This window comes from Fusarium redolens, assembly GCF_020744475.1.
Source record: "Fusarium redolens strain MPI-CAGE-AT-0023 chromosome Unknown BKA55scaffold_19, whole genome shotgun sequence".
Taxonomy (NCBI): domain Eukaryota; kingdom Fungi; phylum Ascomycota; class Sordariomycetes; order Hypocreales; family Nectriaceae; genus Fusarium; species Fusarium redolens.
Genome location: NW_025763682.1, coordinates 922,680 through 949,162, shown reverse-complemented (window position 1 = coordinate 949,162; position 26,483 = coordinate 922,680). Strand labels below are relative to the sequence as shown.

Sequence of the window (26,483 nt, the reverse complement as noted above, 5' to 3'; positions counted from 1 at the left end):
GACTTTTTAAGATATATTATTATACCTAAAGAAATCTAAATAAAGAAAAAGAAAATCTTAATAGTAATAAAATAAAAAGTACTTATTAATATTAAAGAAATATAAGCATTCTTAGGCTTTACTAACTATTACTAAAGATTTATTAAAGGATTTAGTAAGATTATAATTTTATTAATAAAACTAATTAAAAAGGGAAAACCTTTTAATTAAAATAATAAGGCTTAAGAAGTATTTAAGTAACTTAAAGAAGTAATTTTTAATAAACTAGTCTTAATAATATTTAATTTTAAAAAAGAAATTAAATTAAAAATAAATATATTAAACTTTATATTAAGAGGATAAATTAATTAAAGAAATAAGGAAAGAAAGCTATATCTTATTACTTTTTATTTATATAAACTATATAAAATAAAGCTTAATTACCTAATTTATAATAAAGAATTCCTAGTAATAGTTAACTATTTTAGAGAGTTTAGATATTACTTAATAAGAAGTAAGTATAAGGTTAAGGTTTATATTAATTACTAAAACATTTTATACTTTATTATAACCTATAAACTTAATAGATAATAACTATATTATATAGAATTTCTATATAAATTTAACTTTATAATTATTTATTAAAAAGGATTAAAAAACAGTAAAGCAGATATAATTAGCTAATAACTAGACTATAATACTAGTATTATTAAAGTAAAGGAATAAGTACTAGAAATAAATAATAAAAGAAAATATTAATTTACCTAAAAGATAATAATATTAAGATAGATATAAATAAAAGTAATTAAAGAAATCTTAAGAGAGCTATAAGAATTTATTTAAGAATTTTATATATACCTATTATATAGATATTAAGGAGTTACTAAAACCTTAAAATAATTACTATAATAAGGCTATAAGATAATATAAAAAGTAATAAAAAAGGTTATTAAATAATATAATATTTATATTAAAATAAAAGCATAACAATACAGACCTTATAAAATACTATAACTAATAGAAGTTATAAAATAATTATAAAGTTTAATTATAATAAACTTTATAACTAAGTTACTATTATTTAAAGATCCTTTAATTAAAATCTTTTATAATAGTATTATAGTTATTATAAATAGATTAATAAAATTCTTAATTTACTTACCTTATAAAGAGGTAATAAATATAGAAGTTATAGCTTATATCTTTTATAATAAGGTAGTAAGAAAATAAGGATTATTAAGGGAAATCTTATTAAATAAAGGACTAATATTTGCCTTTAAATTCTAGTAATTACTTATAGTACTTATAAGAGTTAATTACTTACTTATAATAACTTTTAGATTATAAGTAAATAGTTAAATAAAATAAATAAATTAAGTATTAGAATAATACCTTTAGTATTATATTAACTATAAATAAAATAACTAGGTTAAAAAGCTACTAAATACCTAGCTAGCTTATAATACTGCTTATAATAAAAATATAAAACTTATATTATTTAATATAAATATAAGATTTATACCTAATATATATTATAATACTTAAGAACTTAAAAATATAAACCTAGTTATAATTATTATAAGTAATAAGCTAAAAGAAATATATAATAAACTTAAAACTAAGCTAGAATTTATTAAGAAAAGGATATAAAGATACTATAACCTTAAAAGGTTAAAGGGACTAACCTTTAACGAAGGAGATATAATTTAGTTATTTATTAAAAATATTAAAATAAATTAATTAAGTTATAAACTAAATTATAAATACTTAAAACTAGTTAAGATTAAATAAAAAATAAAGAAAAATTAATATAAATTAGACTTACTTCTAAATATTAAATATTACTTAATTTATTATATTTTAATACTTAAATTAGCTATAGATATAATATATATAAAAACTAGTAATAAATTATAATAAATTATAAGACTAGAGGTATATAAAGTAAAAGTAATTAAGAAAATATAAAAGATAAATAAATAAAAGATATATTTAATTAAATAAAAAGACTACTTAAAAAGTAAAAATATATAAAAACTAATAAAATACCTTATTAATGCCTAATAACTCCTAAAGAACTTTTACTAATATTAAATAAAGGAAGAGTATTAAGAAAATTATTACCTAAACTTAAAGTAAACTAGTTAATATTATTAAGGATATAATTTACTTAAAGATTATAAAGCAGTATATCTTTATATATATCTAGCCCTAATAGAATTATATCTTACTAATCTACTTCCTAAAGGCTATAATAAGTAGCCTTAAAATGCTTTTCCTTTATATAATTATAAATCTTATAAATCCTTAATAAATAACCAGTAGCTAAAGCTAAATAAGATTATTATAATAACCTTAATAATAAAGGCAGAATTACTTATATTATTATAAGTAACAAAAGAGGGCTTATTTTAATAAAGGCTACTTTAAGGCTTATAAATTAAGTTATTAAATATAAATTTATAATTCTTATATAATAATTAATAAATAATTAGTTTACTTAAAAATCCTCTTTAGAAGCTAAAGACTAAATTAAGGCATATAGATATATATAACTATTAGCTATATAAATATATATAAAAGAAAGCAGTTTCTTTTATTTATATATAAAGTATAAAGCTTATAGTAAATAGGCTTATAAAGGCATTATAAGGCAAAAAATAAAAATAAAGCTATAAATAGCTTAAATTAGTTAATATTAAGGAATATATAAATAAGTATTAAAATAAGTAAGTTAATAAGAGAATAATTAATAAGATCTTTAAAGAATTATAAATCTAAAATTAAAAATTAATTTTAAATTTTATAATACCTATTTAGGTTTTATAATACTATTTTAAATTTTATAATATTATTTTAAAGTCTATAAGGCTATTTAAGGTTTATATAGCTATTATAGGTTTTATAATATTAAATTATTTATTATATTATATTTTTTAAAAATACTTTATAATAAAATATTTAAGATATATTAATTTTAAATTATAATATTTATAAGGTAAAATATAAAAATAAGAGATATTATCTTAAAAAGACTTTTATTTAATTAAATACCTAAAGGTAAGAGATATATTATAAAGTGCCTTAAAAATAACTTAAAAAATAAAAAAATATATCTTTACTTAGCTATATAAGAATTACCTGCCTTAAAAAAGGTTTAAAAAGCTATGCCCTTTAATATAATCTTTACTATACTATAGTACTTTTCTTTTTTCTTTTAATTATCTTATTAAAAAGTAAAATAATTAGTAAAGGCTTAAAACTATAAAAGGTATTACTTACCTTATTAAGGTCCTTTATTATATTAAAGTAAGTTATATAAAAATTAAAAAAATAAAAAATATAAAAAAAGGCAGTAATAAGATTATAAAATAAAAGCTAAATTAATAAAATAAATTATAAAATAAGGATTTAAAGTATTTATATCTTTTTATAAAAGCCCCTAGTAATATATTACTTATAGTAATATATATTAAGATACTCTTAATACTTATTATTATTTTTATTAGAGGTAGTATTATTTAGGTAAATAAGGTAAAGTAAAACTCTCTTAATAATAATACTATTTTTATTAATAAAGTAAAACCTAAAAGTAAGTAATAATATATACTTTAGTAATAATAATAATAGCTTAAGTTTATTATACTTTATAGGTAATATAAAAAGCCTTTTTACTAAGGGCTTTATTATAATAATAATTATAATTAAGTTAGTAAAAGTAAAATATATATTTAAGTTATAAAACTACTTATATAAAGTAATAAAAAAGAGGAATATATAGAAAAGACTTAAACTAATAATTTAATAACTTTAAAAAGTTTAAAAAAGCTAAAATTTTAATAAAAAACTTAATAAAAAGAGTTATTATATAAAAAGAAATATTATATACCTAATAATTATTATAATACTTAAAAAAAAAAAACAAATCTTAAATTAAAAAGAAATTAAATTTTATAAAGTATATACTTAATAATAAATTATATTATTATATAATTAAATTATTATAATTTATTAATATTATTAGTACTTAATAGTATTATTATAAATTACTAATATAATATAAAACCTTAAAGTAAAAATCTAATTTAAAAAAACTAGTAATTAAAAGAATAACTTATAAATAATTAAATTAATAAAATATAAACTAATTAAAGTTATAGAATCTTAAATAAAATTACTTTTCTTAAAAAAGAAATATAAAATCTTAATTTATAAAGGGAAAGGATTAAACTAGTAATAGCCTTAAAGTAATAAAATCTTATTACTTTAAGGAGGTATATTAAATTACTAGGTATTAATTAGTAAGGTATTTTAGTTAAAAGAGCTGCTTTTCCTAAAATAGAAAAGTTATATAATATTTTATCCCTTTTTTAAAGATTAGCTAAGCTATATTAGAAAGGCTAAAGATAAATAGTTTAATTAATTAAGGAATAGTTTTATAAAAATAAAAGAAATATATTAAGTTTTATATAAGTTTAATTACTTAAAGTTAAAGACTTAAAGTTATAATTAAATTTAATATTTATAATAAAAAAAAATTAAATAAGTTATAAGATAGATTATATAATTAAATAAGTAAATTAGTTATAATATTAATATATTATTAATATAATTAAGGGATAATTAAATAGATAATAATAAGGAAGTTAAAATTTTAAATTATATATAAAGTATTTAAATATAAATAAATTTAATAAGATTAAAGTTTTATTTTAAGCTTTAAGCTTTATTAATTATTATATAATATTATTACCTTTTTATAACTTTTTATTTTATATTAGTAGTTTATATTAAATATAATTTAAATATAATAAGATATATAGCTATAATTATTATTAAACTTTATAAATTAATAATATAATTTAATTACTTATACTAAACCTATTTATATTTATAAACCTTATTACTTAATAACTATTATAAAAAATAGCCTTAAAGTAAATATATTATATAATTATTAATATCTTAAGTTTATAAGCTAATATTAATATTAATTAATTTATATAATTATCTTTTATATTTTTATATATTTTCTACTTTTTATAAGTATTATAATACTTAAAATACTAATTATATATTAACTTATATTAAACCCTATAATAAACTATAAGTTATATAAAATAGCTTATAATATTAATTTATAAACTTATTATAAGCCTGCCTTATAATACTATAAGCTATTATAATATATATATATATATATTTATTATTAAATAAAACTTAGCTTATTAGGTATTAATAAGACTTCTTTATATTAATATACCTAATATATATACTTAATTATTTAAAGATATAATACTTTATATTACTTAGTATTAATATCTTATAATATTTACTAATATATACCTAGAATGTATTAATTTATCCTTTAGAAACTATAATTATTATATTAATTTTAATTATTATATTAATTTTAATTATTATATTACTTATATTTTACTTTTATTATAAAACTTTTAATATAAACTTAATTATTAAAAGGCTATTAATGCCTAAACGCTTTAACATAATCGTCTGCAACTAATATATAGTACTAGTACGCACCAGTTAAGAAGAAGGTTAAAAAGTGCTTAGTCATTTCAGGAAAGAAATTGCCAAGTGCGCTACATACCATGCTTCCTCATATAGTTTCTTTTATAACCTTATACGGTTACATTGGCATTTAAGATTATATCGTGGCTATCTATAGGGTAGTTATATATACAAAAGTTAATGCAATTACAGCGTAATTGGTAAAGCGGTGCCTAAATAAGTAAGATTGCTTGACCAACAATCGCTTATCGATAAGCCCAATAGTCTCAATGCCAACACCAACCAGCCCGCGGTTTGTTAGGGAGTGGAGCCACGATCTCAGCAAACCCACGTGACAAGATTCATGCAATCCTTGGTATGCACGCTGATTAGGAGGAGGTGGGCTCCCGGGCTCAGAGCCGTGGGTCTCTGAGACGATCCATGGATGAATGTCCTTAATATGTGATGTATGCTTTGCTGCGTGCTTTATTTTGAATCCCGCTTTAACACCTTCGGGGCGGAGAAGAATCACTCCGATCTTACCTAGAAGTAGGAGGCTTGCACCAGATAGTCCAGGTAAGCAAGTAGTCACGTGGGAATAAGCACGTCTTCCGAAGTTACGCAACACACAATGCAAACGGTTTTATCGTCGACAACATCAGACACGATGCAATCGAATAAGTCCTCAGATTCGTCGCCAGATACTAGCTTAATCGTGGGGACCGTCCGCGGTAGAGCTGGCCCGCGAAAGGGACACACAAAATCGAGAAATGGTTGCATCAACTGCAAGAGGCGCAGAGTGAAATGCCCAGAGACGTTTCCCGAGTGTGAGAATTGCATGCGTCTTGGCATGAAGTGCGAGTACTCAACGCGACGTATCATGATGGGTGCACCCGCCAGGCCACTTCAGTCGACACCTACCCAATTCACGATGGAAGATCTGCGGCTATATCAGCACTTTGTCTTCCATGCCTATCCCCCAATGCCTCTGAAGGGAGAGGCGGTTTGGAAGGAAGTTGCTGCTATGTCTCACAATGTAAGTTCTACCCTATGTTCAGATATCAATGTCCTGACAAAACACCCAGTTTGATTTCCTGGTACATGCTATGCTCGGGTTGGCGGCATCCCATCTGTCTTTATGTGGCGACACAGACTACATTGCACAAGCACTGAGCCATCGAGTTCACGCCATCACGCTACTAAATCAGGCCCTGAGCAAACCATGCAAATCTAAGGTTGAAGCAGACGCCCGAATCGCCACAGTCATGACTCTCGTTTTCCAGTCGTCTTATATGTTTGAAGGCATGGTGGAGTTCATTATCATGATCCGGGGCTGCATGGCAGTTTCCGACGCGATCCTTCCACGCTTAGAGAATTCTCTGTTTGAAGGCTTTACCGCTGAGAGTCACAACAAGCACGTCTTATCACTTAACCCTGTAGATGTTGTTGAAGAAATAGCCGATATCCTACGTGACGGGTTGGTCTCAGTCAGGCGCCTGAGGCTGATTTGTCAGAGCGTTATAGAAGTCAAATACCTCGGTATTCTGGAAAGGATTTTGGAAATCGCAAAAAGTTCGCCCGTACAAGGTACAACTACCATGCTCCGCTCCCTTCCACGACTGCTTTTGCTAATGTGTTTGACAGCATTTACGGAAGCCGCCCGGGTGTACGCGATGTTTGGCGAGCTGGCACAGGACGAGTTCAAGCATTTCACCGACCGAAGAAATTATACTGCACAAATCATTATAGCCCACTTTTTCATCATCGAGTACATTGTCGCGACTGTCGCGATGGCGTCAATTATGGGATCTTTTCCCTTTCGGAGGGTTATTGTTTCGGCATGGGCTTTGGAAGTCGCAGAAAATGTGCCCTCTAACTACGATGTATATATGAGCTGGCCGCTGGAGTTTGCAAAATCTGACCGCCTGAGACTCAAATCTGGCTGACGGCCTCGTTGGCTCGAGACTTTTGTTTGGGCATAGATGAGCCATCTTAGTCCGTCAGGTTACGGCCCGAACAGTATGTGGTGCGCACTGTCACCTTAAGGATGGAAAAATGGGGCAATATCTACAGCAAGAATAGTAAAAGTGTTTGAAATTGATATTATAAAAGAAATAATATACTATATACTTACTTTTAAAAGATATATAAAGAGCATGTTGCATATAGAATAGCAGAGCCTAATGGTCAAAGACCATGGGTCCCGAATTACCACGAGAAGAAAAGTCGCCCAGCCTGAGATCGCTAACTTGAAAGGAATATTCGTTAGGATCCCCCTCACCCACGTGCCTGTTGTCAGCCAAATCCCCGGCGTCGTTTAGCAACCCGCTTAGTTTACAATTATGGTGCGGCCATTCAACTGCTGTTGGCATTCAATCTTATAACTAATACGAACTGGTCCGCGGGCTTGTTATATAATTCAGCCAAGTTTAGTAATATAATACTGTTCCTGGTTATTAAATACTTAAATTATAATTAATTACTATTTCTAATAGTAAGTAAGTAATAATTATAAAAAATATCAAGACGTAGGTAGTTGAGATCTTCAACAGAGTTTATTTCGAGCCATTGTAAAATCTAATCTCTTTACCTCGTCACAAATTTAACATTATGTCTTCCTTTATTACTAATGGGCGCTACCCTCCTATCCCTGGCGCTACCCTTGATGATGTGACCAGCGAGGAGAGGTCAAGTGCAATTGACTTCGTCAACCGGCATAACCTCATCTTCGAAGAGTTTGACCATCAAAAAATGATAAACACATTCCTCCCCGACGCTGTCGTCTACCATACTTATGGCGTCGTTCGCGGCCACGAGAATATGAAGGACTTCTTGGAGAACAAGTATGGATTTTTCATCCCCGGAGTCTCCCGCCATGCCACCAACCACGTTGTGGATCGTGATCAAGACGGAGGTGTGATTGTCCGATACTAGGAATTCCTTATTCGATACGGGTGGCAGGGTGACGACCTGGCTGCTATAAATGGGCATGATGCCATTAGGGAGGACGGCCTCCCGGCAATCTGGTGGATTGGAAGGATCGTTGATCAACTTAGAATGACGCCGGATGGCTGGAAGATCTTTGAACGTCATCTTGGAGCACCTTTTAGAGATGGCAGACTGGACCCTAGCAAGGCCCCTAGTGTCAAGGAAAAGGATCACGACCATCATGAATAGCTTTATGGTTACCATGAACTCTAAATCGCAGGCGTTATCGTGCTGCCTAGACGATCTGCAGTGGGGATAAGAACAAGAGACCGACTTCCTTCGCTGCTTTAGATAGAAAATCAGGTGTTCATTTGGTCTTGTCTTTCCTCTTCTCGGATATGGTGCTCGGCTAACGGACTGCGTTTCGTCTACTGGTGGAGCTCAGGGTTAAGTATTACATACAGTCACCTAAGCAAGTTTATGTAGAGCGCCGAGATGTCCCCAATAGGAAATTAGCGCGCGGTCTTCCATGTTGGGAAGCAGCGCGCAGCAGCCGATCACATCACGTCGGTATCACGGCACAGTCGGCCTTTTCTAGGAACAAATCAGGTATTTAAAGGGACCAAATAGCCCTGCATTAGGTCTCAAATTCTTCATACCATTTTCAGTTGCAAAAATTGCCAATTTCCCCTCCTCCTCGGACTATTCTCCATCTCTTTTTGAACATTACCATCTTGGTCACTGTTGCAATCGCTGGAGCCACTGGCCACATTGGCAAGACTATCCTCGACGTCTTGAAGCAGAACCAAAACCACAAAGTCATTTCTTTGTCCCGCAAGGTACTTGCCCTTCACGGAAAATTAAGGGCGGCTCGTTAACAAAATCCCCAGGCATCAAATGGTCACGACACTCACACTATTGTCGCGGACTATAATAACATTGACTCGGTGGCTGATGTTCTTGAAAGCAATGGCGTTCACACAGTAATCTCTGCTATCCTAGTCAAAGATGACGAGTCTAGCCCTTCAGAGATCAATCTCGTCAGGGCTGCTAGCAAATCACGACCAACAAAGCGCTTCGTCGCGAGTGACTATGCAGCTCCCATTCCAGAAGAGTGAGCCCATCTCCATAATTCTACTGACACATCCTGGATACGCTGTGGAGTTCTAAACAATGGCCACTTAGGAAACAATTTGGGCGTATTCTCGATCGAGCCGGCACAGCCAAGGAGCTGCGCCAGACGGACTTAGAATGGACGTCTATCCGCGTTGGGCAGATTTCCGACAGCTTCGGCATCCCGCACATCAAGAGCTACTTGCCTTTTCGCCCCCTCAACGTCGACGTGGCCAACAAAGCAGCAGCTATTTACGGGTCAGGACACGATGTCATTGCTTACACTTACAGCTTCGACATGGCACAGTTCCTCGTTGCCGCACTGGACCTGCCTAAGTGGGACGAAGATTTGTTCTGTTGTAGCGACAAGGTTACAATTAATGAAATTGTCAAGTTGGCAGAGAAGATAACAGGGGGGTAAAGCCCTGTCGTTATTGTTGTTGTTCTCGTCAATGTTATACTAAGAGGCCTCCGAATAGGGCCTGAGTTTAATGTCGCATACGATAGCGTCGAGAAGCTTCAACGGGGAGAAATGACGGAACTGCCGGCATATGTTGAGTCGTACTCTGTGGTTCCAAAAAGGATTCTCCAGGTCAGCTTCGCTACTTATAGTTTGTATGCGATCGATGGATTGTTTGATTTTCCAAAGGAAAATATCTTGAATGCAAAGTTTCCCGACATCAAGACGACAACTATTGAGGACATGTTGAACCTTTGGAGGAACAAGTGAATCGCTCCTGAGCATGTATACTGTCTTGATGGCTTCAAAATCATATTTCGTGTTTTATTCATTTGTTTATTCTAGTGAAACCTGCCGGCCTAAAATTTGCAGACAATCCTCCAGATCCCATGTCTTGTGGCCCGCCTTGTCCTTGTTCTCCCATACAGCCTCCATGATCTCACCAGCCTCACGAAACAGATTCAACGATTGTTGGTCGCTGATATTAGCGAGATTCTTACGAAACCTTTGTTCGTCGTCGGCAAGTGCAAGACAGCCAGCCACACAGATGGGCCACGCCGATACATCATGCGCATTATCAGATGTCACGAGATGGGTATGGTAGTCCTTCAAGAAGGGCTCCCAGCCAACCGACGTACTGGCTACGATATCAACGTAGACCAGCACGGCGGTAAAGAAGCGAAAGGCTGCTTGATCGGTGTTCCATAACGGTCGACCAATAAAGCCCGTAACTCGTGATGGCCACGCCATGGCATGCAAAACGGACGACAGACTCTGCTCTGGAGATTCCCCTATGATGTCTTTGAACAGAGTTATCGCCGGCTTCAGGTGCAATTCCCAGTTTGTCGATTTGCCCAAGAAAGACTCAAACATGAGCAACTGGATAATACTTTCCATTAATCGAGCCTTTTCAATGAGTCCCTGCTGCGTACCTCGTTGGCTGACCTCGTCAAGTTCTTTATGGATCATCTGGAATGATAAGTCGGCTTGCTTGAGCGTTTGTTCCCAGACAGTCCATTTGCAGAAACTGTGTTTTCCCGGAACAACGTTCTTGAGCTCAATAGTTAAAAAGTATGTGCTCAAGCTCAAGATGGAGTGGAAGACGGCACCGTTTTGCCGTATGAATGTCAACAGCCACGCGCGACCGGTACCTACCAACGGTGGTCGGTAAAAGGGGAAGAGCAAAGGGAAAACATAATCGAGGTAGATCATGATATAGTCTAGCTCCCAGTTTTTGCTTGACGATGGATCAGAAGGGTTAAACCGCTCGCAGGTGCGCTCCTGAGTCAGGTCCAAGACTGACGCAGTGATTGAAGCCGGAGCCACGGCGGTACTTGGGATGGGCGTGTTGATGCTGGGAACTAGTGGTTGGGAATTAGCTGCGGATGGATCCGTTGTATCAGTTGTGTCAGCCCCAATTTGATAGTCTTGTTGAAGTGTAACAACAAAAGGATCTGACAACATCCCTCGTGTCTCTCGTCAAACCTCTGACCTCTTCTTAATTTGGCACTTCATCGTTTCCGCCATTGCCTTTTGTTCAGCTGCGCCATCCATCCAACCAGATTTCTCTGGGCCATTATAACAGGTAATTCCTAAGGTAGCGCAAATACCGCATATGGGGCGAGCTCTGTTGCACTTCTTTCGGCGGAGACGACACGTCCAGCATGTCTCTGCTGCTTTCATAGGGGTCTAAGGTATTTGAAATTATTTTAGTAATGTTAGTGTTTCTGTAAATATATGAATTTAGCAAATAAATGGATTTAATTATATTTATTTTAAGTGCTATTTTATAGCAGTAGCTTTACTTAGTAAGCTAGGCTTAGCTAATAGCTAAAGTGCCTTAACTGCTTAGTATTATCTTTATTATTTAAAAGGGGAAAAAAAAAAGAAAACAATTAAAGATAATATATATAATAAGTAAGTAAAATAAAAGTCTTAATCCTCTAAGGATAAATTATAATATAAAAAATAATAAATAATTAAAAAAGTAATTAAAAAATACTATTATTACTTAAAAAAGTATTAAAACTACTATTTATACTAAATATAAATTTAATACTAAAGAATTCATAAATAGCTATTTTACTTTAAATATAGGTAAGATCTTAATTATAATTAATTTATTAATATGAAGATCTGACTCTGGAGCAATTAACAAATGACACCAAATCTTAACGTAACTACAGTGTGTCCAACAGGCATGTAAATAAGAGATTTACCCCTTTATTTTACTTGCTTAACGGGAATCCTTTACTTTACTTACTTGCTTGACAGTACTTGGTGATATTTTCCGATTCGGAATCTATGATGGATTTGTGAAAGCATACCGGTTCGAAGAAGGTGCTTTTGGCATTCCATCGCGGCCACAGTGTCTGGATTGAGGCGATTTCATTCATCTGTGATGACCTTCTTCGTTTGTGAGAATACGCGCTCACACTCAGAGCTCATTGCCGGACAACTGAACAAATAAAACGCCATCTTGGAGAGGACAGGGTACCTAGATGCATGGTGAACCCATCACTCCAGAGGGTCCTCGACGTTCAGATCGGCCTTATAAGCCCTAGCCATAAACTCATCAAGCTCAGAGGTAAGTTTTGTACACTTCCTTCCTCGCGTAATAGACGCTGTAGTAGCGGCGAGCCGCTGACAACGCTTACGAGCTTCTGGAAAAGATCAAGCGCCGTATCGCTTTCGGAAGTAACCTCAATATCTACTTCCGCAGCCGCTTCCTCGTAGCGTGCATACACATCCTGCACCACTCGCTTTGCCTCGGCGATCCATATCTTTTCATGGCTCCATTCGATCTCGAAATAGGTAAATTTGTTCACAGGATCCAGGACAACGGCGCATCGATACGCTGGCGTATCTTCCGTAAGGCCGTATAAAGTCTAATCGGCAGAAGGTTAGCTATTACTTTACCTCACTAAGATAACTAGAGAAAAAACTCTAATTGGAGTTTTATGCAATTAATATAAGGCGAAGCTATGTTAGTTGCAGGTTGATAACCATGAATAGGGGGATCTGATTTGCCAGTCTTCGATTACTGCCTGTATATTAGTTAACTCTGAGGCATAACCACGCAGGGATAACAGAACATTTACAGATACAGCGCCTATATCCGAGTTTCTGTCTAGTCCTATTTGCTTAGCTCTATAAGTACCTGTTTTTCTTATGCAGTTACACAGAGGGCAGTATATCAGCCTGCCAGTGTTATGATCCTCGCGGCTATGTTACGTATACCCCACAAATTTTCCCCAATTAACTAATAACTTACGCTCTCTCCTTATTTCTATTATAAGCTGCTTAATAAGACTTATAATAAAACTTATAACTTATATATAAGTACTAACTTACTTTTATAAGTTATTATAAATATATAAATTATATTTATTAGTACTTTTATAAATTCTAGCGTACTAGTTATTAATATTACTTCTTTATATTAATTAAACTTAATATATATTAAATCTACTATTAAGAGATATAATACTTTAATAACGCTTAGTATACACCCTATACTATCTGCCAATAATAAAACTAGCACGGCTTAGTTTAACACCATTAGACCCAACCGTCACGGCCAGCTTGCTTTATTACTGCAATTAAAATCTCGCATCTAGAATTCTCTTTCCTTTCCTTGACAAGTCATAGATAGTATAAACAGATTCTAATAAATAATAATAGCTAAAGGCTCTTCACCAGCCATACGGCCCTATTAAATTGCGAATATACCTTTCGTGAAGAGCAAGTCCGAAAGACAATATCGATATGGTTTCGGAGGGGCAGAAGCGCCTGCTGAGAGTTTGTGAGCTGATGGCAAAAAAGCAAATAAGAAGCCAACCTGGTACTTACTATCTCAGGGCCGCCAGATAAAATACGGCAATCTAGGGTAAAAGTAAAGAATAATCGCAACAAGCAATCGCAATAGAAGAGTAAGCTTGGTAATGAAGGATATATAATAATCTCTTTGTAAACCTAGTAGCCCCTTAAAATTATATATATTATATTATAAACTTATGCTATATAGGGTAAAAAAGTCTAGTTTATATAAAATATACTAATATCTGTAAGTATTTGGTTATTTAGTCTTAATAGTGCTTGCTTAACTACTTACTTGGCCAGTTCTATGGGCAAAACGAGACTTACCTTGTTTAGGATATCGCTGTAGAGCCTACCAGGATACAGACCAGTCTAAACCTTCCTTTCATTGGCTCAAGCTCGAGACCAAGTGACTAAGATGTAATAATATTTTGTAAGCAGCCTCTCTAAGCTCAGACCATGTTTTCATCTTTATAACCAGTTATATGCTTTCCTCTGCATGTTCCTTGACCGATGATGAAGAAAAATAATTTTATAGGTACTAATCTACTGATTTCTTTCTTCTCTATCGTCTTATATATATATATAGCTAGATACATCGTTATTATTAAATTTTAACAAAATAAAATGCCTCTGTCAACTGCCCGCGTGAATTCCAATAAGTCTCTCCGGGACTCAAGCCTGGGGGGAGCCCAATTCGCATGTCGGGGGTCTATACCCTGCAGAGACGACCATTCTGGGTAGGCACACCAGGAACTTGGTCCGTGACATACCATCGCTCGCTACCAACACCCTGAAGCGCATAGAACAGACCATTAGGATCGACCTTATCCTTGATGGCAAGAAGCTTCTTATACTTAGCAGCACCATAGAAGGACTGCTGGAAGTTGGGCTCAGTCACATCAGCCTCAGAGGCGTACGCACCACCGCCGGGTGTCACATCCCTCCATGGCTTCATCCAATCATTTGTCAATGTCTTGCTCTTCTCAGCAACAACATCCCATGAGCTGCCCTCAGGGAAGTCAATGACAGAGATGGCCCACATGGCAGCACCTCGCCATGCAGGGTTGACAGCGTTATCTGGGTAAGGGCCCGGTCCTCCAGTAATACCGAAGCCAATGATCTGTCCACCCTTATCAGAAAGGCTCTTGAGTGCGTCAAAGGTCTTCTCAAACTTGGCTGGGTCTACGAGGTTCTCACTAAAGAAGGAAACGGTTAGATTCAATCAACGCAACAATGTAAAGGGAGTCCTTACGTAGGGAAGAGACGACCAGCAGTCTTGGTCTTGGCACCACCAACAACCTCACGAGGGAAACCAGCCGACCAAGCTCCATAGTAACTATCATGCTCAGACTCGACAACATCAAACTCAATACCAAGGTCCTTCCAGATCATGAAAAGAGGTGCAGTCAAAGCCTTCAACTCAGCAAGAGTATGGTTAGGCGCAAACCAAGGGAAGAAAGAAAAGATGAGTGCATCGCCTTCTCCATGAAAGACACCCCAGTACTCGTAGTTACCTGCATCATTAAAAGTAGGAATAGCCTTCCAGTAAGCTCTTACAGCCATCCAGAAGGTATCATAGGAGACCGTTTCGCTAGTGCCGAAAGAGAATGTCATGATAGAAGCATTGATCTTGGGGAATGCCTTGACAGTATATGAAGTCACGACACCGTATGTGCTCCCACCACCACCGCTGAGGGCCCAGAATAGGTCGGTATTCTCTTCCTGGTTGGCGGTAACAAATTGCCCATCTGCAGTGACGACGTCGATGCTGAGGATCTATGTCGTGTCAGTGTGTTATCCAAGTCTATGCCAAGGTTCTTACCTGATCGGCACCCATTCCATAGAGGGGGGACATAGGCGAGTGTCCACCACCAGCAAGGTATCCTCCCGCAAAGCCCACGCTCATGCCTTCACCTCCAACAGCAGTGACACCATATTTATCAGCCGCCTCATAAAGCTCAGCGCCAATGACACCAGCTCCAACCTTAAGGGCAGGTCCACTGTAAGACTTGGTCTTGTAGCTCTTGTAGAACTGGATACCCTTGAAGCGATGGGTCCAGATCGACAAGGCACCGGCACCAGCAGATCGTCCATTAAAGTCGTGGCCAGTGTTCTTAATGACGAGTCGCATGTTGAGCGACCGGGCAAGGTTGACAGCCAATTGTAGGTGGGCGACGTTCTGCGCATCGACGACGTAGGAAGGGTAGCCACCAAGGGTGCAATTACCTTCAACCTTCTCACCCGGTTGGCATGTGCGACCTTGGTATAGGGGCCACATCACTGAGGTTGGGTCGGCGATACTTGACAAGGTTAGCTACAGATTAGGGGAGTATGTGGCGGACTTACTGGAGAGAAGAGTTGGACCAATTGTCGACGACATAACGGCATCGAGCCTTATCGTAAACACCAAGGTTGTCGTAGCATGACGCTGCAATGGGAACAGTCTTGACAAGAGCGCCACCAGTGATCAAGTCAAGTAACTTCCAGACAGGCTCCTTCGGCCAGAGAAAGTCTCCAGGGAAAGTCTTGCATTTCGTCGCAGTACGAGAACTTAGACTTCGACGCTTGGATGCATTCTCAGGGTAGAAAAGCGAGGCATGATCGGGATCGATGTCATCAATCTGGGGAAGTGAGGCGTCCGTAAGCTGAAATGCCTCCTCAGCCAGGTAATCACCCTTGACAGCCTCGCCGACTTCACTGGTCTGCTCCGAGTCAGCAGCGTAAGCTGCGCCGCTCTGAGAGACCAGGAGGGCGAGGAGGCTGCCCAAAAGGCTGGGCGTGATCTGCATGGCGCTGTTGTTTTGGAGTGCGAGGGACAGCAGGAGATCGATAGGAGGAAGGTGACAGTATGCAAGTGACCACACGAAACAGTCCTTGACTAAACTGGAACTCTATATATATAAGTATAAAGCGGATAACAAATACCGTTTGTCAATGCATTATAAGCTCCTATAGCGCGTCTCGGTAATGCAACATTCAGTTGGATAAAGGCTTCATGGGTGAAGAAATGCACTATCTAGGGTCTTGTATTGCAATATTTTCCAGAACTATTAATTCTCACCGTTGGTAGGACCCTAAGCTTATGCAGCTAGAGTGAAGGAACCCTGAGGTGGATATCTCGGCACGCAGAAACCCCTGCGTCGTGCAGATTTTCCGCACATCGGTTTCGGCTCCACCAGAGACTGAGGCCAGGATATAGACGAGAAGATGCGATAAGAACCTAGTCGTCCCCGAGAAATTGCATTTAGGAACACTAACTTTATATAGAACTAATTAAGGGCTTAGTATAGGATTTATAAGCTATATCCTGAGATGTATTAGAGTTCACGATTTCATCCGATAGTTTAATTTATCTTGAAGTTAATCTCGCAGAGGGAAGAAGATGTTCATCGTCCAGACATTGGTTGAACCCTGAGGCCTGAGGGTCGACCAGCCCCCGTGAGAGATTTAGTGCTTAAACTTTCAGGGTGTTGAGATGCCAAGCAGCCAAGACACTGGAATCTCATCCGGTTGGTGGGGGTAAACTAGCTCAGGGATCTAAAGATGAAATCCTGGAGCCGGCTCCCGTTGAAGGCATCGGCAACAGAGGCGGAGGGGCGGAGAAACAACCATACTCCGGCGGGCCATTCAGATCGCGCGGGACACCCGAGGTGGGGAGGGGCCGAGTCAGTACTTCTAGAGTTATGAATTACGATGTTGTAATGACTTTTTATTATTTCGCTATTAGCTCCGAGCTGAAAACTTTTACGAGCTAATGATTCTAACTTTTAATTGCGAAGATGGTGAAGATACAAGAAAGGATTCTCTCCGCGCCACAACGAAGGCCTAGAATCTGTCCCCTGTTCCGGATAAATTCCCTGATGTAACAGTGTGGTGACTAACTTCTAGAATCAACTCATCCCGGTTCCAGCTGTGGCTGCGGCGGAGGTCGCTAAAGAACACTAGACAGGACAGCCAAAAGTCCAACCCAGTAGAATCCCTACAATAACCGACTAGGGCTTATGGTGGTGGAATTAATGTGGTCGGATGACATTTTATTTAGAGTTTGACCCTTGTTGATGATGAAGCAGACCCTTGGTAATGAATGTCATCGCGCTATATCGCTGCCGGCGTGGAAGGCGTTTGGAATGCCATATTACTGGCGAGATGGCTTCCACGCACTTGTTGTATCAACTTATATAGTAATTCCCACGGCTGATGATATCCTTCTTTCTATCAATTTTCTTGTGAGGCTTCCAAAATGGAACAAAATGACAGCGGCACAGCTGTCAACATGGTCTTCCGACGTGGTTATGTGCCGCTCTCGGAAATGCCAACGACAGCGAAACAGCAAACTGGAATTGCGATTATTTTTCTCATGACCTCTCTTGCTTTCGTCACATGGGGTGCCCGCATGTACTCCAGATTCAGTAAGAAGCAAATTGGTATCGGTGAGTTCATGACAATGCTGCATGTGTACGGCCTCAGGTGAGATTATTGGTCTGACTGACTTGTCATAGATGATTGGCTCGTCACGGTCGCAATGGTAAGATTACCGCGCTGATGGATTGCCCTGATAACCAATCAAGATAGCTATTCTCTATCGGCCTACATGTTCCATATTACTACTGTAAGTGCTGCATGCGACACATCCCAAGACTGGGCACTCATCTTTGATAGTCTTGCGATACAATTATGTCGGCTTCTATACCAAAGATCTCCCAAAGTCGTATAATGTCGAGCCTGTTTTATTTTATAACTGGATAATGCAGGTCCTTTATAACCCTATCCTGGCACTTATTAAGTCATCAGTTCTTTTCTTCCTTCTTCGCCTTGGGGGCCATAATCGCAGTATTAAATGGACCATCTATGGCCTGAATGCATTTAATATCGCGCTGATGATTGCAATCTTCTTAACCGTGGTATTCCAAACCATTCCCATTAATGCTTTTTGGGACCTATCTATAAAGCCAGAACGTCAGATTAATGGACCAGCGTTCTATATCTCATCAGCCATTATCACAATCATTACAGATATTCTTGTTCTTTTGATTCCATTTTGGATTTTCTTGGGTCTCAAGATGCGGGTCGCTGCAAAGCTGGGTTTGATTATGGTATTTCTTATGGGCGGCGTGTAAGTACTTAGCCAGTACCTAATTCACAATTACTAACCCTTGGTCAGAGTGACTATTGTCGCTATTCTTCGTGTGATCGAACTGTACAAGAAGTTTTACATCAAAGGATATGACTCAAGGCACTCGCTGGGTGATACTCTGAGCAGTATCGAAGTCAATCTCGCTATTATGGCTTGTTGCGGTCCAGCTCTGCGTCCACTGTTTCGCAAAATGTTTCCTCGTCTATTTTCTGGAACAAGTACTAATGACGCTGGAAAGTATAACACACCAAGTGCCTATGGAAATAGTAGCCGCCATGGAGCCGGTACTGCTGGAGTCACGTCGTTTCATCTAAAGGATATGCATCGAAGCAGAACACAGACTGAGATTCGTGGATACTCACCTAATGGAAGTGAGGAGGAGATTATGACATACAATGGCATCCTCCGGACGACTGCTGTAAGTCGACCTTATAAACATCGCTTTTTATTATTTGTTTACTGACTATGTACAGGTGGATGTCAAATATGACGAGTCACATTCGATAGACAGACACTAATAGGGAGGTTAAAGGCTTGAGAGATCTTGTACTACCTTGAATAGCAGAGGGAAAAACAGCCTAGAGTCTGGGTAGTTAGAGCATTACAAGGTATATATAGATGTTAACTGGCATATAATTGTATTTTTATTACGCCTCAGGATTAAAGACCCGACCAGCAATCTATGGGTTCTTTAAGTTGAAAAACCTGTGAACCTAAGTAGGGTTAAGGTTGCAGGCTAATTACAGGATATAGATGTGCCACAGTAAATAAAGGAGGACCCCTATGTTATAAAATGGATTAATATTAATTATGTTTTAAACAAGATGATATAAAGGATCACCTTGGCCACGGCTCGCGCACTGGACAATCGTCGCAACAAGATGGCTCACTAGTGAAATATTCGGCATAGGGTTCATTGACTCTGGGTCCACTCCATCAGCAGGTGTAATATCATCAGCCATTATCTTGCCTATGTCATAAACGGGACATATGTTGACGGCTTTCATCTGCTCCTATCCTTATAGCCAATAACCTCTTGGTAAAAAAAAAATAGAAAGAGATGAGCACTATTTACGCCAGGGTGAATCATCGATATACATGTCACCGGGAACATATAGTTGCCGACATTTTCAGGCCTTGGGATGTTTCACTGCTACCAGCCCGCGCGTAGTAATCCTTTCAATTTCTCAAGCTCATCTAGAAAGCGCTAAGCTATACTGAGACGCTCCATGACTGCAGTTTGCCCAGATATTGGCAAGCGATGTAAACGATATGTCGTAATGAATCAAAATGGCGGATGTTTAGATTATGAAGCTATGCCGCAAAATCCTTGCTCCGCCGTTTTCCCTCTCTTTGTCTAGCCGCCTGCACACTTCTCATTTTCTTTTCTCTTCACAAACATGCATTCTCGTTAGATATAAAGTAGAACCAACAACTTCAGGTGGAAATATTCCCGGCGTTAAGTCATTAGCACTATATAAACAGGATTTCCAGCAGAGTTTAAAGCACAGTTGCCCATTGCCCGATCGAAATTACCTCCCACGTCACTACAGTCAACGCAAGGCACTTTACATAGGGTTATTACCAACCGGCTAGCAGGCCACAGATACCAAGTGCCAAGAAGCCTTTGTCATCCGTCGCAAAGTCTCTTTGAATGCTGTGACATTTTTACTTTAAGAAAGGGCCAGGGAGAAGAGAAGAATGGCATAAAGAGGATTTGGGATGCTATTGCCGCTTCGGTACACGAGCGAACATAGTGTTAATGAATGAGTAGGTCCAGTATAACCCTTTTTACTCAAGGATTGATCTTAATATAATACTGGCTAGATTTAGCACTAATATCCTATGGACTCACCACTAGTACGAATAGGTTTGTGACATATTCGACCAAGAGGTTTGGATGTTGCTATTTGAGGCCTTCCTTTCGTACTCGTTTTGGGCCAGGTGTTTCTTTTACTTGGAGTAAAGGCATTTGGCATCTTGCTACCGTATAATGCAATGAACTAATTCCACTTGCACGGTTTGTTAGTCCTCCGCGTCCCACTACTCATCGACGATGACAATAGGCCGGTCTTTGGGCAAAGCAGCTCTTTGACTTTAATTCTGCCCTGGTCAATCAACATGCTTGCTTCTCAATATTAGCCACTAATAAAGCTTCTAGGAGAATATTAATAGACGAAGCAATGTTGCTTCCTAGCATCAGATATTGAATGTGGAATAATTGCTCCCAAAGGTAGAGAATTCACGTATATATTATGTTGGCTAACTTAAACCTTGTATTATTTTGAAAAGCTACTTTCAATGCTAATCTTAATTTCTTTGCAATCGTATTTTCCCACTCTGGTTTGTATACTACATTCCATCTACTAGCAGTTATTTGCTTCATGATTACTGCTCTGATCTGGGTCATGAGCTGAACCTTAAATTTCAAATAATTTGTTTGGGCTACTCTGACGTCTCTGGGATTGCCTCCTTTGAATACTTGAAAGGAATGAATGGTGACTTGAATGGATTGAGTTTTGCAATCTTCTGAAACGATCGATTTTGCAATTTAACTGTGAATTTTTGAACCTTAAGTTTCTCTCTTGGCACATGAATTATTGTTTATATATATTCTTATGGCCTTACTAGTGGAATAGAGTTTAGTGTCCATATTTCTACTAAATTAATTTTCTCATTATGATTGAGCTCCTGCACCTATGAGTGTCCTTTAACGAGACTAGAAGCTTCCGCAATGTATTATTAATGGCGACTATATGTTTTGCATAAGGGTGACAACAGAGTGAACGACATTCCAGTAGTATATGAGTCTTATTAATTGCAACGGCTGCTGATAAGCTTGCAACCTAAGTAGGAAGAGAGATGTGATAATGAGCTTGCCTTACTAGGCTATACCAGATAAAGGTGACATGGAAACTACCCATACCACTCTCCACATACGTTACATAGCTAGGGGAAGAAAACTTTAGACCTCAATCCTAAGTGATAAAAATATCTAGGTAAGCTTAGCATAGTTTAGTGTAAACTTAGCATACACTTTAACTAGTTTATTTTTCCGCCTTGAGTCTTCTGACACCCCGAGGATGAGTAATAGGCGGGGCTGCCACGAATCCATCATCGACTGACGGTGAGATACCGCAGCCATCCTGCAGTCATCATTTTGTCTATTCGATGGTATGATATTCACATGCAACTGTTTCGCTACGTATATATACCTGAACAATCACTCTTTGTAAAGTCTTATATAGGGACACAGGCTATACAGTTCGCTACCTATTATATCACTATCTTGTTCACCATGGCTAAATTGCTAAATTCACCCTCCAACATATTGGAGGATCTTCATCAACCACATTCCCCCGTGGTATTCACCAACATCCATGACGCCGCCTCAGCCAAGGCCATAGTATCACTGCCATCGGCGAAAGCACTCGCAACTGCTGGTCATGCTGTTGCAGCGGCGGCGGGCTTAGGGGACGACGATTTGACAATGGAAATCAATATAGCAGCGGCAACTCGCATAGCCTCTGTAATCAAAGACTTTCAGAAACCATTGTCTGTTGACTTCCAAGATGGCTACTGCGGCCGACTCGAGGACGGTGTCAGACAACTACTACAAGTAGGTGTTGCTGGAACCAATCTCGAAGATTACAATAACACCACAAAGAAGATGTACAGCTTGGATGAAGCAGCCTCCAGAATCAGGAGAGTCATGGATGTCGCTCAATCTGCTGGAGTGGCCGATTTCGTAGTCAACGCGAGATTCGATACATTCCTACACAGGGGAGAGTTGGAAGAAGTTATACAACGCGGGCAGCGATATCTGGCTGCTGGTGCGACTACGGCTTTTGATGGGCGTCTTAACGTTTTGCTCAAATTGTCGCCTGACGGGCTGACGATCCCGGAATTAGCTGATATTGGGGTGGCGAGGATCAGTATTGGCCTGACTCTACAATTAAAAGCCATGGAGAAGCTAAAGGAGGAAGCTGAGAACATTCTGAAGAAGTAGTATGTATAAGGAACCTACTTGTTGAAATATTCGATCTATAAGTACAGAGCTATAGACGTAGTGTGTACAGGAGGCCAATAGTAAATGATTTAGCTATGGCTTGTGACTTAAGGCACTGGGCATATAGAGACAGATCCCAAACGCATAAGACATAAAATACAAAACTCAATTGGCTATAGCAGTTTTAAGTATCTAATTTGTGTAAAAGCTTATTGCTAATATTACCTCTAGGGAACTAAGTATTAATATCTTATATAAACGCCTCTCTTTAAGCAGGGTTAAGATTTAGAGAAAGTTAGGGTTAACTACCGAAAGCTAATCTGCCTACTTACTTTACTCTAAAATAGAGTATAGGTTAAAGAAGGAGATTTAAGAGTTATAAGAGATAGAAAAGAAAGGGAAATAAAAAGAAGTTTAGCTATGTAGTCACCTTTCGCGAGGCCCTTGGCAGTTAGGCGGGCATCTCAGGCAAAGTACAGCATAGCAATAGATTCATATTCTTATATTTATTTAACTTGCTAATGCCCTGGCATTCTGCTATAAAGCTTATGTTCAACGTCTAGCATAAGAACTTAACCAATACTCATAGTGGTAAGACCTTGCTGGTATCTGTAGTGCGCCTTATGGTTAGGGTAGCTATTTAGAAATAAATTTCCAGCTGCGTGGTTTGCTTACCTAGGATATTATAACCCCAGCAACTCCGTTACCCATACCCTGTACCTTCCTCTAATCATCATAATTCAAATTCTCTTTTAGTTAAGCTCCACTTTAGGCACGGTCTTAGACTACCTTAAATTTCGGGAAATTCCGTATCAGCGATTAGCTAATGGTAACTCAACGGTTTAAAGGCTGAAAAATAAAAAAAGTGGAGGCGCAGGAGCCACTCAATTTCTTGAAATCCTATAAATACATCTATTACGTACACGCGGTCCCATTGTATTTTATTTGTACTACGTCTTGCTTATCAACGAGATAAACTCGCATTCACACGCGCACATACTTGCTAATACTAGGCAGAAATTACATATGCTACTTATACAACCTTGACGCTTATTAAAATGTACCCACGGTACGTGTCCGCAGAGCCCTTGAGTCAAAACAACCCGCTCGTGGTCCCTGTCGCTCTGCACTCGCAGTCGCCTCCTGGTGTTAAGAGCCCTGCGCCTACTATGCTGACATCTATGGAGCCTTGGGCGGCTGCTAGCTCTCGCCATAACATCCCTTCGGTTCCAGCTGCGTGTCTTGTTTGTGTGAGTTCCGGTACTGCTCCTACACCGCATATTGCTCCTACATTCTTCTCTGACTTTGCCACTGCATTTTGGCGATGATGCTCAAAAGGAACTGAGTGCTAACTTTGGTCTTTCTCCTAGCGCAGAAGGCACCTGAAATGCGATGGACAACGTCCTTGTTCCCGCTGCGGAACTGCTAATCTAGACTGCGTCTATGTCGCTTCTCGTCGTGGACTTAATGGCCGTAAACGCACGGCTACCCGATACTCTAGTCACCTTGCAACAGCAGAAGATCCTAGCCCTATTGCTGCCCTTGCAGCCATTACAATCGGTCCTGCTCCCCCGGTACCCGCACCGGAAGCCCCCTCTACCTTTGATCCCTCCATATTCTCAGGTATTGACACAAGTTATTCGGGCGTCAACACAAGTTTCCCAGTTTCCACGTTTCCTCCAACTACTGCGTCAACTGGGTTACCTGCCTTTTCTTTTCAGAGTCCGTTTGGTGGTATAGAACCAGACCTGGGCTTTGGCATTGAAGTACCCCGGGCACTTCCCCTGAGAGAACCTTATCTCGACTCGTTCTATCGGAATTTCTACGCTGCTCATCCTTTTCTACCGCCAAAGGAGCCTCTTCTTGTCTTGGCACAGGGGACCTCGCTGGAGCCACTGCTTGCAGCCATACGCTGGATTGGTTCTCTATATATCGACCAAGACACCTCTCACAGGCTTTTCATGGACGCATCTCGCCTAATAGATGGCAACCCTCTTAAAAATGGCTTCTTAGTGCAGGCTATCTTGCTTCTCATCATTGGACTTGACGGCAACCGTCAGCATAAAAGAGCCAAGAAGCTCATGGCAGAAGCCCAGGATATCTCGATTCAAATTAAAATAAACACTAATCTATTTGCAATCACCAATGGACAAGGAATTCCGATACTTGAGGAGAGCTGGCGGAGGACATGGTGGGAGCTCTACGTCGTGGATGCCCTCATGTCGGGGGTGCATCAAACAGACACCTTTGCTCTGTATGATGTCCCCACGGATGTTGCTCTGCCTTGTGAAGAGTACCAGTATCTCACAGGAGTAAGTCGTGTTATAGAGCCCGGTATTTGCTGTATATTCACAAGATTTAGCAAATACCTCCTCCTATGCACCCATACAACATGGAAAATATCGGACTGTTCGATGGCAGGCCGTTTTCATCGTACACCTATCGAATCCAATGTGCCTGCTTCTTGGGAACACTCCAAAGAATGCCAACACTGGTCGCCCACATCGACAAGCTCCTCGCTAACTGGATGCTTCGCTTGCCACCTTCAAAGTATGACGCTTATTGCAATGGCGAGCTAGATGAGATGATGTTCCAGGCTATCATGATGTGGCACGCCATATCGATTCTCTTACACCAGCCTCACTCACAACTGGATCCATCTTCGACTTACTATATTAAGGCCTGTGCACCCAACACGCCAGCTATGTCCAGTGATGCCTTCAATTCACATACAAAACGCACGATCCGGGCTGCAAGGGAACTCACCAAGTTGATCAGCTACCGCGTTCCTCTCCTCAGACACACTCATTTCTTCGCTTACATGGTGACACTCTCATCTACAATCCACCTCAGTAGATGGTCACTAGCCTTTGTGGCCCCAAATGACGAGGATCTCCGTCAAAACATGCGTCAAAATATTGCGGCCCTCGTAAAATACTCTGAGATGTGGCCTATGGCGCAACACTTGGGATATCAAGTAAAGCACATCGCAAAGGAGGTATACAGGACGAAGCAGCGACAGCAACAACAGCCTCTAGAATAGGTGGGCTTACCGCCATAGGAACAAATGGCCGCTAGTATTGGCGTTCAGATGCGAAAATACATCACATTAATTGACCTCGTTCTATGGGAGCGATAAATAAGTCGCGGCTTTTGGTTTTGAACGATACAATCGTGTGCCAGATGTCGTCCATGAATTCAGTATCAACCTCTATTGCCGAGTTAAATCAATGAAGATAAGAACTAAGTCTCATTAGTCATGGGGAGGATAGTTGCAGACTATACACACCGAATACAACTAAACTAGGATAAAACTAAAATTAAATGGATTTGTGTAAATAAGTCCTTATTAGTAGAGAAGTCACCTACATTCTTGACAATCTGCCTTTGCTATTATAGATTATTGTAAACAAGAAAGATGAAAAAGAAGAAGAAGAAAATAGCATAGCCATACGCCTTGCAACTAGTGTCTCAAGCTCCTTTCTATGTCAGGTGAGGAAAGCAATTGATCCCGGAATCATAGGTTA

General features: G+C 38.1%; 9 protein-coding genes across 9 annotated transcripts; 7 read left to right on the top strand and 2 right to left on the bottom strand.

The window, feature by feature from the left end:
- Positions 1–6,373: 6,373 nt before the first annotated feature.
- Positions 6,374–6,580, top strand: BKA55DRAFT_523541 (uncharacterized protein; the record flags this gene model as incomplete). The annotated part of the gene is made up of 1 exon (XM_046188645.1): positions 6,374–6,580. The coding sequence occupies one exon, from the start codon at positions 6,374–6,376 to the stop codon at positions 6,578–6,580; it is 207 nt and encodes a 68-aa protein (XP_046044072.1).
- Positions 6,581–6,755: 175 nt separating this feature from the next.
- BKA55DRAFT_523648 (uncharacterized protein) lies at positions 6,756–7,436 on the top strand (the record flags this gene model as incomplete). The annotated part of the gene is made up of 2 exons (XM_046188657.1): positions 6,756–7,077; positions 7,135–7,436. 2 exons carry the CDS (start codon positions 6,756–6,758, stop codon positions 7,434–7,436), a joined length of 624 nt encoding a protein of 207 aa, XP_046044071.1.
- A 664-nt stretch (positions 7,437–8,100) lies between these two features.
- On the top strand, positions 8,101–8,667 carry BKA55DRAFT_544739 (uncharacterized protein; the record flags this gene model as incomplete). Its single annotated transcript, XM_046190751.1, has 2 exons — positions 8,101–8,412; positions 8,452–8,667. The coding sequence occupies 2 exons, from the start codon at positions 8,101–8,103 to the stop codon at positions 8,665–8,667; spliced, it is 528 nt and encodes a 175-aa protein (XP_046044070.1).
- Positions 8,668–9,161: 494 nt separating this feature from the next.
- BKA55DRAFT_523535 (uncharacterized protein) lies at positions 9,162–10,261 on the top strand (the record flags this gene model as incomplete). The annotated part of the gene is made up of 4 exons (XM_046188643.1): positions 9,162–9,257; positions 9,309–9,532; positions 9,604–9,948; positions 9,997–10,261. Coding segments are annotated over 4 exons (930 nt in total), but the record flags the coding sequence as incomplete, so codon positions are not given.
- A 66-nt stretch (positions 10,262–10,327) lies between these two features.
- Positions 10,328–11,674, bottom strand: BKA55DRAFT_523555 (fungal-specific transcription factor domain-containing protein; the record flags this gene model as incomplete). The annotated part of the gene is given in 2 exon segments (XM_046188649.1): positions 10,328–11,464; positions 11,477–11,674. The coding sequence occupies 2 exon segments, from the start codon at positions 11,672–11,674 to the stop codon at positions 10,328–10,330; spliced, it is 1,335 nt and encodes a 444-aa protein (XP_046044068.1).
- Positions 11,675–14,286: 2,612 nt separating this feature from the next.
- BKA55DRAFT_653533 (uncharacterized protein) lies at positions 14,287–17,039 on the bottom strand. Its single transcript, XM_046197373.1, has 4 exons — positions 16,160–17,039; positions 15,636–16,113; positions 15,066–15,589; positions 14,287–15,009 (listed from the first exon to the last, which is right to left on the bottom strand). Exons 1-4 carry the CDS (start codon positions 16,600–16,602, stop codon positions 14,523–14,525), a joined length of 1,932 nt encoding a protein of 643 aa, XP_046044067.1. The 5' UTR covers positions 16,603–17,039; the 3' UTR covers positions 14,287–14,522.
- A 921-nt stretch (positions 17,040–17,960) lies between these two features.
- BKA55DRAFT_581072 (uncharacterized protein) lies at positions 17,961–19,739 on the top strand. Its single transcript, XM_046194021.1, has 6 exons — positions 17,961–18,243; positions 18,313–18,338; positions 18,386–18,422; positions 18,473–18,926; positions 18,975–19,365; positions 19,421–19,739. The coding sequence occupies exons 1-6, from the start codon at positions 18,054–18,056 to the stop codon at positions 19,463–19,465; spliced, it is 1,143 nt and encodes a 380-aa protein (XP_046044066.1). The 5' UTR covers positions 17,961–18,053; the 3' UTR covers positions 19,466–19,739.
- A 2,506-nt stretch (positions 19,740–22,245) lies between these two features.
- On the top strand, positions 22,246–22,956 carry BKA55DRAFT_523698 (phosphoenolpyruvate phosphomutase-domain-containing protein; the record flags this gene model as incomplete). Its single annotated transcript, XM_046188660.1, has 2 exons — positions 22,246–22,502; positions 22,554–22,956. 2 exons carry the CDS (start codon positions 22,246–22,248, stop codon positions 22,954–22,956), a joined length of 660 nt encoding a protein of 219 aa, XP_046044065.1.
- An 885-nt stretch (positions 22,957–23,841) lies between these two features.
- On the top strand, positions 23,842–26,322 carry BKA55DRAFT_148095 (uncharacterized protein). The gene is made up of 3 exons (XM_046184930.1): positions 23,842–24,206; positions 24,327–25,268; positions 25,319–26,322. The coding sequence occupies exons 1-3, from the start codon at positions 24,015–24,017 to the stop codon at positions 25,997–25,999; spliced, it is 1,815 nt and encodes a 604-aa protein (XP_046044064.1). The 5' UTR covers positions 23,842–24,014; the 3' UTR covers positions 26,000–26,322.
- The last annotated feature ends 161 nt before the right edge of the window (positions 26,323–26,483 follow it).